Source organism: Ambystoma mexicanum, chromosome 1p (assembly GCF_040938575.1).
Source record: "Ambystoma mexicanum isolate Mex_15411 chromosome 1p, UKY_AmexF1_1, whole genome shotgun sequence".
Lineage (NCBI taxonomy): Eukaryota > Metazoa > Chordata > Amphibia > Caudata > Ambystomatidae > Ambystoma > Ambystoma mexicanum.
The window spans coordinates 1,041,358,385-1,041,372,775 of NC_090921.1; the positions used below are offsets into that span (position 1 = coordinate 1,041,358,385).

Sequence of the window (14,391 nt, forward strand, 5' to 3'; positions counted from 1 at the left end):
AATCCACTGGCATAGCCAGTGGTCATCTTTCTGCGATGCCTCCCATCTGGAAACAAAATGCCCCTGGGGTGCAAACCACTGCTCACCTAGGGAACACTCCCACCCAGATGCAAGTGGCTCCATTTTCTACATATACCAATAACTAAGCACAGCGTCTTGTCTTTTCCCTCTCCGCCCCTAACCCACCACCGACTTCCCCCTTCCAGATCCATGAGAGTGGCTGGACAGCAGGCAAATGGCAGCATTGCGCTGCATACATCCCGCTAATATAATATACTTATGTGTTCACTGAAGCTGCCAAATGAAATGAATGTTATTGTGCCGCCACACATTGTAAACTGAACCAAAAGCTGTAAGAAATTGGACTACGCGATGAATGGTAGGAGTTATCGTTTGACCATTGTTTATGCCGATTCACAACCAATAAACATAGTTAGAAGGAAGAAAGGGGGGGCGGAGAGGGGGGAGGAAGGAAGGAAGGAAGGAAGGAAGGAAGGAAGGAAGGAAGGAAGGAAGGAATTAATTTTATAAAAGCGTAATAGGTGTAGAGAAGAGACATGAACAAATGTGGGAAAGAACGCGAAAAAAGAAAAGGCAGGAAATAAGAAACCCAAAGAATGAGAAGACATGTAAAGAAGGAAGATGTACGAAAAAGGTAAGACATTACGCGGCCTGTGCTTGTCTCTAGTTCCTGCTCCTGCCCGTTCAGCATGGCAATGCCAGGGCGCCCTTTAAGAAGCAGCAGCAGGGGGGGAGGAGCCTGGGCCGCCCAGCCGCTCTTGACGTCAGTGAACAGTCAGTGTGGACTGAAGGGAGGGAGAGCTGAGCTCTGCAGAGGCTCTGGACGCTGTCAGCAACATCCGCTGCCTGCACGCCTGCCTTCGGTGAGGAGCTGCGCCAGCCCTGCAGCTCTCTGGAGCCCGTAGGCCAGGACACTGGCAGGGGCCCGCTTGCAGGCGCCGGAGGGTCCCTGCGGGCACGGGAGGCAGGCCGTGCCCCAGGGGCTGACGGTACAGCTCCACCCGTGCTGCAGTGCTGGGGTAAGTTTCTGAGCATCCTTCGCTATCTACGCCCCTCTCGCTGGAACGTCACTCCCACAAGCTCTGTAGAGCTGACAGATGGCAGCACCCGGGGCCTGTGATGGCACGAGGGAGTGGAGGGGCGGGGCAGGCATGGTACAGCTCATCTCCTGCCGCAGTACCAGAGTTAAGTTTTAGAGCGCCCCTTCTTCATCTCTTTCCCCTTTCCTGGAATATCAGCACTCGGGCCCAGGTGGCCTTCCCCGAGGGATACCTGTTCTCACCCGAGGGCCAGCAGGGTGGGGCCAAACAAGTGCTTTCTGCAGTGCTGGGGGCAACTTTCAGCGCGCCCTGAATCCGTACCCTCCAATCTGCAATGCCGGTCAGACACACGCAGTCCGAAGCGGGATGCAACGCTACGCAGCACTATGGTAACAATAAAATAAACACGTACCCCATTGCCCTGTGTCTGCCCCAACCAACACGCCTTCTTTAGGGTGGGGTGTGGGTGCGATCTGAATTTCTGCGGATGCCGGACTATACTTCACCACTGCTGTGTTTAAGGATGCGGAGGAAAAGGGGCGCCCGTTAGCGCCAAGGAGGAAACTTTGATGGCAGGGCAGGCCTGCCGACCCCAGGCGCTGCAGCAGATCTTGGAAGCAACCCGGACGCATATGTTTCCGATGGGAACGAGCTCCACGCAATAATTGCTCAAGCTTAGGGGTGCAGTAACTGGGGGACCGGCGGAGCAGCGCGCGCGCGAAGGGTGGCGCCCTTGCCACCCTCTCACCCTGGGTGGGTGGTGGTTAACCACGGGCAGCGTCTGACTTTGCCTCGGTCCAGGACTCTGCGAAGGCAGCAGGCCTCTGTGGCGAACGTGGAAAAAAAAACCCACGAGAAGGCACGTCTGCAATTAGACGTCTGTAGCTGGCTGGATCCGTTGGCAGGTCAGGGGGTGCCGTGCCCGGGCGCATTTAAAACTGCGACTGAAGCCTGTACCTGGGACGTTAATTGGAAAGACAACACGGTTTAGGAGGGGAGAGGCCTGGGCATGGTGCCTTCTGGTAGCTTAGTAGAGAAGTCACAGTATTGCATACAATGCAACGTTGAGCCTGCTCTGGGAGGGATGTCGGCGCAGAATGCCCGACGGGTACCTGGCATCAAGACGTTAGGCTGATCCAGGGAAGCGGGGAAGGAAGCCGTGGCAGTACCTGGAGGTGGCGCTTTGCTGTGTTGTCGGTGAACAGTCGTTGCTGCACAAGCATAGAAAGGCGTGAGGGACCAGGACCACCCTGGAATGGATGTCAAGGAGGCTTGGGTGGGTGGCCCCCAGCCAGGGTTATTAGTGATGTGTAGCTAGACTTTAACCCCTGCAACTGTAAGAAGACGAATCGCAGCCAAATTGCGAAGACCTCCTAGATAATTTTTACACCCGCAGCCAGAAAAAACCTGCCGTTCCTCAATTGACCTCAAATCGCCCCATATTGACTTGTCTTGTCATGGTTGAAGGTGGCCTTTCTCTGCCCAAATACAGATACCCTGGGTGTTGGCATTGGGAACATGGCTGGCATATTTGGGAGAAGCCCTAGCCACCGGATCCTTGGCTACTATGGCCAGAAAGGCACATTGTGGCCACTGCCACGTTTCACAAGAGTTGAATCCCATACCATAATCAGAGAAGGGCATGCGCGTAGTGAGTGCGCGCCCCTGGGGGTGATATCAGTGGTGACCATGGATAGAAGGTGCGATGGTCCATGACTTTGAGGTGAAACCGATGATCCACACTTATAGAAACGGCGTACACTTCTCTGTGGGTGATATATATATATTGATGTACCGAATGTTGACGAACCCAGTTGGGGTGTCGTCAGTCTTGCGCATGTACCAAAGGTATGACGTACCTGGGAAGGATGCCTGCTGAGGAGTTCTAAAAGTGGAGCATTCAAGACTTTGGGGTGACTCGATGTGCACAAGATGTGAGGGTCTCCCGAGACGGTATCCATGATGCACAGGTACAGCGGGGTGAAATGGGTTGGTTTCTGGGGTGCTATGAGTGTGGGAAAGTTTGAGAAGATCTAAGGATACCTGTGAGTGATACACACGTTGTGGTAGTGCGTGGTGCTGTGTGTGACTTCATGGATGCAGAAAGTGTGGTGAGCTGTGGTCTTTGGGAGATAATTGCAATGCTCCCTGGTGTTATGTTGTTGATGCCCAGGTTCAGAAGGTTTTGGCGCCCCCTCAAGATCGGGAGGCATTGGTGGAAGGGTGATGCAAACAATGCTGCGGGATAAATGGTGCGCGGGTGTGTCCCTGTGGCGAAATGAGTGATGCGCAGGACAGGCTGTGTTGCCCTGGGCTGCAATTGGTGATGCACAGATATAAAAGCCTTCAGCAACCCAGTTCTTGTGGCTGCCGATTGGGGTGCCCAGGGTCACATGGTCTGTGCTCCTCATGGTAATGCCAGCAAAGCTCAAGGACTGTAGGTGATAGGACCTGGGGGTGAAGGGGGGTATCTGTTTTCACGAATGCCGAGTTATGGAAGGGTGTGAGGGTCTGGCTTCCGAAACCTGAAGTCTCCCGAGCCCCCACCATGGATTGGAATTGGCTGTTGGAATGTAGGCAGAGTTGCTGTGAAGAAAACCATTGTCAGGCCTGCAGCTGGGAATACGTATTGAAAACAGTTTTTTGTGTGAAAGGTTTATTCCAATGATTTGCTCTTGCCAAGAATTCTCCAGAGAGGAAGAGAATAGTGCCACTGGTTCGAGCGTATCCGTGCACAGGATGGGATGGCCTGGCACCTAGAACCCCTTATTTTTCCTGTAGCTTGAGGATTCTGGGAGTATGCGGAAAGCCCCACACTCCTGACACCTTGGGGAGGACCGTGGTCTTCCCCAGTTTGTTACACCTACTGCTGACATAAGGGCTTGCCACTCATGAAGCCCAAATCGCTTGGCCCACTCATCCAGATCTCCAGACTGGACCCCTTTTTCACAAAGTCCTCATATGCCGACATCATTTGCCGATGCACAGCCCCCTGCTCTCCTTCTGTTCAGGCGGGAAGTCCACAGGAGACACGGATGTATGCAGGGAGTACTTCTCCCGTCGCCTCTTGGGTCCTCTGCGCAGGAGTTGGGACCTGTGAGAGGGCCCTCAGTGACGTTTACTTTTATGTGCTTCCGCTCTCTTGGCGCCTCCACCCGCGCAGGAAGCGCAGCATTGGCGACAGTGGAACAAAACAATGGCCCCTTTCTTATGTTGACAGCAACAGGAAGACGACTTCATGTTGTCCCTGCCCAGGCCTATCGGCAGCCAACAGGAAGCACCGTGGGAATAGAGTCGGCAATGTGAATGGGGCCCGGAAGATGGAGCGTCTCACAGCGGCCACTCTGTGGCACAAGGGCACACCAGACGCTGATAATGATCAGCGTACTTTAATTGATGATGTTTATTACCAGTGACTGAGTTTATCGTCACGTGCCCCATTTTGAACTTATCCACGTTCGGTTCTAGCCTCAGAGGACATGCTTCAATTCAGACAGACCCAAGTAAGTGCCCCTCACAAATCTAGCTCTTGTACATGGCAGTAATTGCAGACCCTTTACTGGAGGTATCAATATTGGAATTCGTAGAGCAGGGGCCTGAAATAGCTCCTGGGTGTCATGATTTTCCTCTGACCAGGACTTACCATGACCTAGGAGTTCTTAAGTTTCAGTCTCCTGAATGGGTGGGGTGCCTGAAGGATGGCAGAACTTGCTTTGTGATCCTAATTTTTGAATGCACCCAAACAGGCACACGCCTTTTGCTGCTATTTCTTGTACTCTTACTGTTTCTGTTGAATCCCCCTTCTCCAGCCTTGTTGCTTTACATGTCTTCCGTTTGTAATTTCTCTTTAAATTACTTTCGCTCTCTATCTATGATACGTTTGTCAGTTCGTCTCCTACCTACCTCTCATTTAGTCTTTGCCGCTACATCTGTTGTTGCATTAATCTCAGCTACTCTCTGCAGCTTCCTCTTTCTCTGTGATGCAAACATTGCACACTCTTTCTTTCTCTGCTGCTGTTGCATAATGAGGCATTTATGCTTGGTATGCAACACACCTAACTTCCAAATGAGATGAAACTAGGACTTTGTGTTCAGTACATATGTCCATTCATGTTGCTATCTTTTGGAGGTTTACAAATGCACCTTTTGTGCAAACTCCCAGACACCTAGAGCTAATATTAAGATGGGGATATTTGTGTGGTACCAGTTGGCTTGGGGAGCTTTAAGTAGCTGTTGGTGTCAAGCTAACCAGGCTGTACTTGGCTCTATCCAGGAGCTAAATAGCTCCCATTAATTTCAAACCCTGCTCATGGTCCCTTATTACAGGGGCTGTAGGGCTGGAACACGCCCTGCGCACAGAACTGATTTCCTATGCACGATGCAGAACCCATTTAGCTTGAGTAAACCCAGGAATGTTTGTCCCTGCCACCTCATGTATGCAACATCTTAACCAATTTGGGAGACACAACCCAGTGGGCAAAACCACTCTCATCCGACCAGGTGTGATCAACCCAACCCCCATGTAAAAGCTTTGCTACAGAATGTCTGAGTTCCTCTGCTGGAAGTGCGGGGTTTATCAAATGTGTCTGATAGGAGCATGTAGTGCTGCTATCTGTGCCAACCATGACATTTTGTTTCCTGTATCTGTTATACTGTGGAGTATGTGGTTGGGTGGCATGGGCTTGAGAGTGAAAGAAGGTTTGTTTTGATGTAACGCGCTCTGCCTAAAATAATCCTTTTTCATCTACTGCTCACAGTACAGCATTATGTCGTTTGCCCGTCGCCCTCTACATTGTGAAGTAACACAAGGCTTGTGTTCGTTCTGGGTATTGCTCTGATTCCTCTTGCTTTACCGCTGGCTCTTCTGTGTGAGTGGGGGTGAAGTGTGGATGTGTAATCCTCATTGCCTGTAGATCGCACCTGTACTAAATAGCACAGCGTTGGTTTCTAATTCAATGCCGAAAATATAGATGTTATTGCAGGGATCGTCAGTAAAGGGCATTTATATTGTCCTAAAATTGGGCAAGACTAAATTAACTTTTTGCTAGGTGCCAACATAATCGTCACCTTAGTCATATGCACAACGGTGTCATTGTAAAGTGTGAGTATACGCAGAATTGAGAAAATGGGAAAATACTGTGATTGAAAAAATGTGCTATAGACGAGCACTAGCTGTTCCCGGTGTTGACATACGCTGTTCCATACATGGCTCGAAATTAGGATTGCATAAGCAGGAGCTACAAACAGCTCCTGGGTATCCAGCAGTAACCAGTCACCAGGAGCTACCACTGGGAACGAGGAGCTATTACGTAGCGTTACGCAAATCTAACTTTCACATAACATCCAAACATCCATTATTTATGACCCCATATGCTTTAAATATCATGTAGATGTGTCCTAATGTTTATTTATAGATTCCACAAATGCACAGAGTTAAATTTACACAGCTGTATTTGTTTGGCATCAGTTGGCTTGGGGAGCCAAAAGTGGGTCCTGGTAACTGTTGGGTTTAAGCTAACCAGGCCCTTCTAGCCTATAAGCATGAGTTAAATAGCTCCCCAGCTCCTCTTAATTTCCATCCCTGTTCTAGTATATCTTAAAGGACAATATCGGTCGGTAATCCATAGGGTCACTTCTGTCCCCCTTCTCAAATTTTGGAATTACCACTGATCGCTTCCAGGAAGGGAGCGTATCCCCTGTGACTTATTAATGGTAATTGAAAAGGCTAATTGTATAGATAACGGTCTTCTTGTGAATTTGAAAGGCATGTTTGTATGAGATGGAATGAGAGGCATGCGCTGTATAAGAACAGTGTCTAAGTTCCATCGATTACACAGGCCTGTATAATGTGTCTTTGTAGACATGTAATTGTCAACCTTGTTCCATTGCAGGAGTCCCTCTGATGGCATAAGATTGTATAGTAGCATAATTACTGCACCTACTTTCAGTCTTAGCTCGTAAGGAGGCATTCATCCTACAGCGTTTCGCTCTTCAGAGACTGCAACGTTGAGCCAGTAATTAACTCTTCATTGACCCTGGAACCACTGTGCCCTGTGTGAAGAGAAGAGGGGGTGGAAAGAAGTAACTTGAAATTATTCTAAATGCTTGCGATATTGAAAGGTGAAGGTGACCGTGTAGAACTGTGCTCATTCTGTTTGTTAAAATGATAGCTGTTGTTGAAGCAGAAGGTGTGAGGGAGGCATGGTATCACAAGTAAATACTGACATGCGCTGCAAGTTTAAAAACCTTTATTGATGGTTTAAAAGGGGTTGGAAAACTCCTATCCTGCCCTATAACTAAGATGGGAGTATTCTCGACCATCAAACAAAAAGAAAATACAGTTCTAGTCAGTCCTTAGTCAAAGTAAAAATGGCCTATACTAATAAACCTAATGCCTTTCTAATACAATAAATGCATAAAGGAAAATCTGTGTCCAAAAGAAATGTCAGTATGGCTGAGTAAACTCCTTTCCCCACGTTTTTGTAGCCCGGGGTAAGGTGGCACACTTGTTCCTTGCGACACACTCTGGCTTCGGACACGAGGATGCAATTTGTTTCGTCGACCAGGGCCCACTTGGCCTGCCACGAAAAAAGTTAAGTTTATCTGCTGGACCTCTCGGCTTTCTCTCACTCCAGCCCAGGTCACCTTTTAGCTTGTAATACAGTTCAACAAAAGTTGGTTTCCTTCTGGTTACCACAATTCACTACAGATTTCCCTCCACCGGGCTCAAACCTTTCAACCACGATTTGTGGTGGTTCCTTTCCCCAGACTTCAATTACACCGGCATAGACTTCCCTCTGCGAAGATTTTGCTCTTAACTCGGCATGACCACTTCAACCTTCTTACACCAAGCCCTCTTGGTAATTGTAGTTTCGAGCACAGTACTAATTTTAAAGTTCAAATATATCGCTAACATCCAGGTTTACCTCTGCCGGGATTAAACCTAACAGTTCAAATCTTGCATCCCAGTTTCTTTCTCTTCCAGCCTCTTCTACGGCATCAGACATTTCAAAGAGACTTTCGACTGGGCAATCTTCTTTCACCTAACCCCTCTGTTACTTTGTATCTTTAATTTACAGTTGTTTTCAGTGCTTTGCTTTTGCTCACTTCTTATCGGCACATGTGCAAGTTTCATTTAACCCAGAACGGATTTTCATTGCTTTCATCAACTCACCGGCTGTGTTAATTCTTTTTTCGTCTTTCGCGGCTTTGATCTTGGAAGTCAAGGCTGATGCCACAACTGCTACTGCACCTCTCCAACTCTGCTGTTCACCTGGGAAGGTGGCTGGTATCCTTGAAACACAAGAGGGTCGTCTCTTTTCTCTGGTTAGACTTCCTTGCGCAACCTTCAAGGCCCTTCAGAGGTAACGATCTCTCGCTGGGGTGTCCAAGGTTTCTCCGTACCTTGGTTCCATGCCTCATCCTGTCGCTCTGCTACGCCTAGTTCACCATTTCCCTGGTAGAACTGCTGCTTCTCGTGCATCGCCTTGCTCGCCTTACCCAAAGTGTGTTTCGGTGTTCCACCTTTTAACCATGTGTGGAGAGGTAATAGGTACCAGGTGTATGTAATTAAGATCAAGTGCCTGACCCTGCCTGATCTTATTAGTGGGACATGTCCAATGTATTGCATGGTTGGCACTCCTTTCAGTCTCCGACCTCCTCTTCTTCGGCTCAGTGTTTGTGTAGGAAAGGGGGGATCTGGGAAGTTAGAATATCCTATAAAATAGGATGGGGCAGGGGTATTTGAAAAGGGGGATACCAAGTCTCGCCATCGGGTGTTACTCCCCCACTCCCTGAGGACCCCTCACCCATGTGAATCCTCTCGCACTTGTCCACCCCCAGGGTCTGGATTCAAAGGTGATGGCCGTGCCCTGGCCACATGAGTAAGGGATCCCCGAGGTCTAGGCAGTGAAACACCCTCTGGTTTTTCACAAAGGGTATACAGAGGTGCACCTTGCCAATTGGACAGCAGAGAACATCCTAAGACTGATCACTTGCATCAGCTGAGTATGGAAACATACCTGAGGTTTTTATATATATATAGATCGATGTGTAATAGTCTAGAATAAGTGCACAGTACAGTGTTGGAACGTAGAAAAGGCTGCATGTAGACACATTGTGAGCAGAGACACTACACCAAGTACTGTAGCTTATCTCTGTAATTTCACCCAAGTACAGAGCAAAGGTCTGCATTCCCCAAGAGCACCATAGATCTGCCTCTTCCCCTCCAGTGCAACCCAAGCAGAGTGCTCTTCCCCCACATCACAGATATAAAATATTGCTGGCAGGACAGTATCCCGTCCAGCCCCTTGCTCCAAAGTAGGTGAAAGGGGATCCTTCAGTAGAGATCCCAGCGCGAAGGGAGAAAAGGCTAGAATCGGGGGGAGGGGGGAGAGACTTGATTCATGTGAGCATTCTCCACAGTGCTTGCAAATATCGGTTCCTGGCTTCGGGCCATTATTGACTGGACAATTTGCCCAACCTGGCCTTTAACGTGTTCTAGACTTTAGAAGTGGAGAGATGGTAGCCAGAATAAAGGCTGACGACCTATATTACTCCTCCACGTTGTCATTCCCCTTGGTTTCAGTCAACTGTCCAAAATAACCTCTGCCCCTCCGAGTAGCTAAGCTCTGTTAAGCAAAGAGTCACGACCTACCCCAGAATCCTCTCAGCAAAATCCTACATGTTCACTTTTTAACAAGAAGAAATGTTTTCTTTTAATTATTTTATTAACACTACTCTGAAAACGCAGTCCTTCATAGAAATGGCAAATCCTAGGCCTGTGCCCATTCCCAGCCCTTTGGCGATAGCCGCCATCCTCTCTGAAAACAGAATGATACCCCAGCAGCACGCTGAATAATCTTATGTGACATTCAGGGTCCAATGTAGAAGGTGGTAAAGGCAAATGAGCACAACAAAAAGCCAGCAGTCTGCCTTGCCCTCTGCCCTCCAAGTGGGAGTCTCTTTCACAGGTCTACAGATTCTGCGGCTAGGGGTTTGCCCAAGGGCACAATTCGTTTTGGTTTATTTGAAAGTCTTTCTCGGCCTTCGAGCCCTACTGTGATTTAATTTCCTATGTTATGATGATCATCAGTTTGGGTGCAGTTCAAGGGCTAGGAAGGAAATTGCAGCAGACTAATACTTAATGGACTCAATCGTGCCTGCGTCTCCATGTAGATGGGGCGGGGGGGGACAAACCGGTTGCTGAAATGTTATACCTACCACCAAAGTTATGTTGCAGAATGCGAGAGGTATCAATATCCATATTTAATCGAAGAAAAGTATCTTCTTGCTCCAGTGGCATAGCCCTGGAATAGCTTTTCTCTAGGAGACCGTCCTCATTATGCAGAATTGTTCAACACTCAGATGGTGCGTGGTTGATCGGCAGCGCACTCCTCACTCACACGCGGCTCCTGAGGGACTTGATTACACAGAGCCGTCTTGTCAGATTACGCACATCAAATTTCCCGCCTGGCATATATGTTCAAGGATAAGGAAAGTCGGATACGCACACACTTTCTCCTTGGTTTAAAGTCTGCAGTCCCAAAAGTCTATGAAAATCATAGATGCTCCAAATACATTTGGTGCCGTTGAATTTGGGGGTCACGGATGAACCCGATCTCGTGCTACATTGAAGTAGACATCTACAGGATTTAATTGTAAAACACTGAAATTGATACACATTTTATCGATAAAAGCTAAGGAAAAAAACTTTTTTATTGGTGATTTATTTGCAGCACATTGGCATGTTTTCATCACAAATTCAGTATTTTATTGAGCAGCATTTCTACATTATATCGGTTGTGAACAAAAGAAAAATAAATGCCTATCTCAATCGAAGAGACTTCACATTAGGCTGTACATCTTAATTCAAAATAAAAACTGGCTTACAAAGTGACACATTACTTAAATTCCATCTGCCTATCTTTTGGACGATTGGGTAATCCAATCATATTACAGTAGTCTTGTTTGATGAAATGGTATACATGCAATCTTCAACTTTTGGGGTGCTTTTTTCATCCAATACAGTGAGAGATTTGATTTAGCTAGAAATAGACATTAGTATTCAATTCAACTTCATCAGTGTATAGCTCCAGCAAGCAGCCCACAGTTGAGGGTGACAGATCCCTATCCAATATACAAGATCGTTTATGTATCATCACCTACCAGTCCTAGTAACCGGGGGGTAGGGAGGGCATATACACACCAGTATATATGAAGTCGGTTTATTCAGCATCACAGCACGGACAACCTTGACCCGCGTTATCCATAGCATGCAATCTAGCGGGTGTGTACCATAAGCTATAAATACATTTGGAATGTAAAACATTTATGGCTTGGTGATATATTTTTAGTAAATGCACATATTAATGTCCAGTCTTCTTCATTTAGTATAAAATCTAAGTCAGTATTCCTTTCATCAATTGCGCTAGGCTTCGAAGTTATCACATTTTTTTGTATCTGCCTGTACATAATGGACGGCAAGTGTGTCCCAGACAATGCATTGATAACCAAGTGCACTGTGTCCGGGGTATGAGATGGCTTTGGGAAATCTTGCCACTTTGTACCATATTCTATAGTATTGCAGCCACAATTGTGCATATTTCGTAAGAATAACATTTTTAATGGCGGGAACTCGTTAACCAGTAATCCCATCCAATTTCCAGCTAATTTCAAAGACGATTTTCCACGTATCCATCCTCACACATATGAATAGGTTCAGAGACATTTAATTTACTTGTATAGCTCGCCCTGCGCACTAGCAATTTTAATTCTATGATATTTTACAATTGTCAGGGGACCAACGAAATTCCATATGAGGGATCTCTTATCCGTAGCCGCCAGTGGGAAAATGTCCAACTTGCTGCAAATAATATTGATACCTCCATACAATCGGAAAGTGAATGTCTTTTCAAATGGCTGCAAGTTTTGCTCTGGTTCACTAACATAAAGTACGATATCGTCTGCATACACAGAGGGCAAGTTACCAAATTGAGTGCACGATTCCCCCGATGTGCATGTCGTTTCCGCATCACATTCAGTAGTTGCTCTATTACCACAGCAAATAATATTAGCAAGCGAGGGGTCTTGTAATGCATGCCTTTCCTGCTTTATGTAATCGTATCTATGAGAATTAGTTAAGAGCGTTTTGTGTGTGTGTGGGGGGGGGTCAATGTGCAAAAATCGTATCCAGCGTGTTGATTCCCAGCCAATTCCAAACTTCGCCAGTACATGCCACGTATCTAGCCACTTAACCGAAACAAATGCCTTTTCTGTGTCTTAAAAAGCAGCAACAGTTTTGTTACCTGGTGAACATAACCATAGTAGAAGACTGTGTGTGCGTATATTCACTAGATTGGACAGGTATGATCCCTGCATGGTCAGGATGTACCAAAGATGGGTTAAGTGACGCTTTCAAAATAGGATTCCTAAATGCTATTCCCTCTACTCGATTGGCTATTTAGCATAGATAACGGTTGATTGGAGCCACACTTGGTTTCCCGGGTTTCAGCAAGATGATGATTAGTGCCATTTAGGGAGGGTGGTAAGGTTAACCAGGTGCGTGCCTCAATATATACTGTTAGAAAGATGGGCGCCAACCTGTTTGCATTTGCTTCGTAGACATCTGTGGTAAGCCCATATGGTCTTGCTGATTTACCACAAGCCAGATCATTGATGGCCTTCCTTATTTCCGGTAGTTCTGGTGGAGATTCTAACAATGCTTGAGCTTCTTGCACCAATTTGGGGAAACCAGGAGTCTGTGAAAGTGTTCAGTTCTGTGTCCGAGTGTGATTCTCTAGTACTTTAGAACAACCTTTACTGCTTCATAAATATTTAATGTATTTCAATTTGGTCTATTTCTTTGATGGCTGGGTCGTGACTTATCTCAATTATTCCATTATCACCATGCTCCCTATTCAACCATGCAAGAGACCTGCCCGATCTCTCTAATTCCCCACATCTATGTGCGGCAATCTCTCCATCCAAATAGTTAGTTGTCACATCAGCAGGGTTATTATGTTATTTTAGTGTCTTGGTTATATTGATACACAATCGCCGTTCACTTGTGTTGTATCTGATTTGCAGTGCGTGCAATTTTGTCTCCAGCATGTTTAGCTTTTTCTGTATGTCCCTCAATATGACGATCACTTTAACAAAATCTCTCCACCACCAATATATACATTGAATGTTTCCCATTGCGTTGCCATCAAGGAGGTGGATGTTAGGGAGAATTCTCTCTTTAGGCTGAATTTCCTAACCTAGTGAGTCCCCCAGCAGCTTTGCTGGATTTCTGGAGTTTGTTTTTTTTCCTCCTGCCAAGAGTGAGACTCTTTTTCTCCCACTCTTGGACATGATTCATGGTATTCCTTTGATTGGTAATGTGTTTTATGGGCTATGGGGTCCTTTACTCCATAGGGTCTCATGTGTTTTTCCTATGTGTGTTACCCAGCATCCTCCGTGCAGTAACACAGGGGTGTCATAGTGACACCCCACCATCGACTCCATACCCTGGGACTGACTACTGTCTCCCAGGGCATGTAAAGTCACCATTGGCTTTATTAGTCCCAAATTATTAACAGAAACCAGTACAAACCATCATATTGTGGACGTACTGGTTGGGACAATTCGATTGCCCCGGGGTCTGTTAGTCGAGGGGACACGTCTCCGCCCCCCCGATCGAGTTTTGGCTGGTGGCAGTGGAAACTACTTTTTATATTCGACCGCAAATATTTTCCTATGGGATTTTCCCATTGTTCGAGGCTACCAACTTTAATTATTTAATTCTCATAGCCTCGAACAAACCGCTGGTTTATTTAATTAATATTAATTCTCCGGTTGGTATTTTTTTGCCAAGACTCAATTTTAAAATGGTGTTTGTGTTCTCTTCTGTGACTCCAATCCAAGTCGAGCCTTTGTTCCACTTTTTGGCGGGCTTCTCCACAGAAGCCTCCAAAAGTGGTGCCACTCTGTCTGGATACCATAGGGGATGTGGGAGGGGGTTTAAGCACCCTGGACCGAGTTACCTAGGTAACTCAGGTCGCACGCCTGTGTGATTGGCCCACCACTTAGCATGTTTGAGTGACAGCTAGGCTGAGTGAATGGGGGTGTGCTGCATAAAAGCAGGGCTTTGGGTACTGGAACTTCAGAAGTCGCCACAGGACCTGCTGAGCCGACCTACCACGACGACACCACCGGTGGAGTCCTGCAGAACCGACTCACCACTTCCCGACGACAGAGAAGATCTCACGGCTGGAGAGGCTTCTTCCCCTGACTGGTGGGCACAGCCAGTTTTCCTTTCTTTCTTCGCACCCCAGCCCGGTTTGTGGTC

The 14,391-nt window shown here is 47.1% G+C and overlaps 1 protein-coding gene across 4 annotated transcripts in view; it reads left to right on the plus strand.

Moving 5' to 3' along the window:
- Positions 1–802: 802 nt before the first annotated feature.
- Positions 803–14,391, plus strand: part of LOC138447842 (SNF-related serine/threonine-protein kinase-like) — a 385,199-nt gene continuing 371,610 nt past the window's right edge. Inside the window, exon 1 of one of the 4 annotated variants that reach the window (XM_069604277.1) lies at positions 803–1,040. Coding sequence is in view for 2 of the 4 variants with exons in the window: in XM_069604258.1 (XP_069460359.1) it covers positions 4,541–4,564 (24 nt within the window). In the remaining 2 variants the exon portion in view is untranslated. Of the gene's footprint in view, positions 1,041–1,206; positions 1,451–1,563; positions 3,032–4,430; positions 4,565–14,391 lie in introns of those variants that run through there. The other 3 variants (XM_069604268.1, XM_069604287.1, XM_069604258.1) reach the window with 3 other exon arrangements.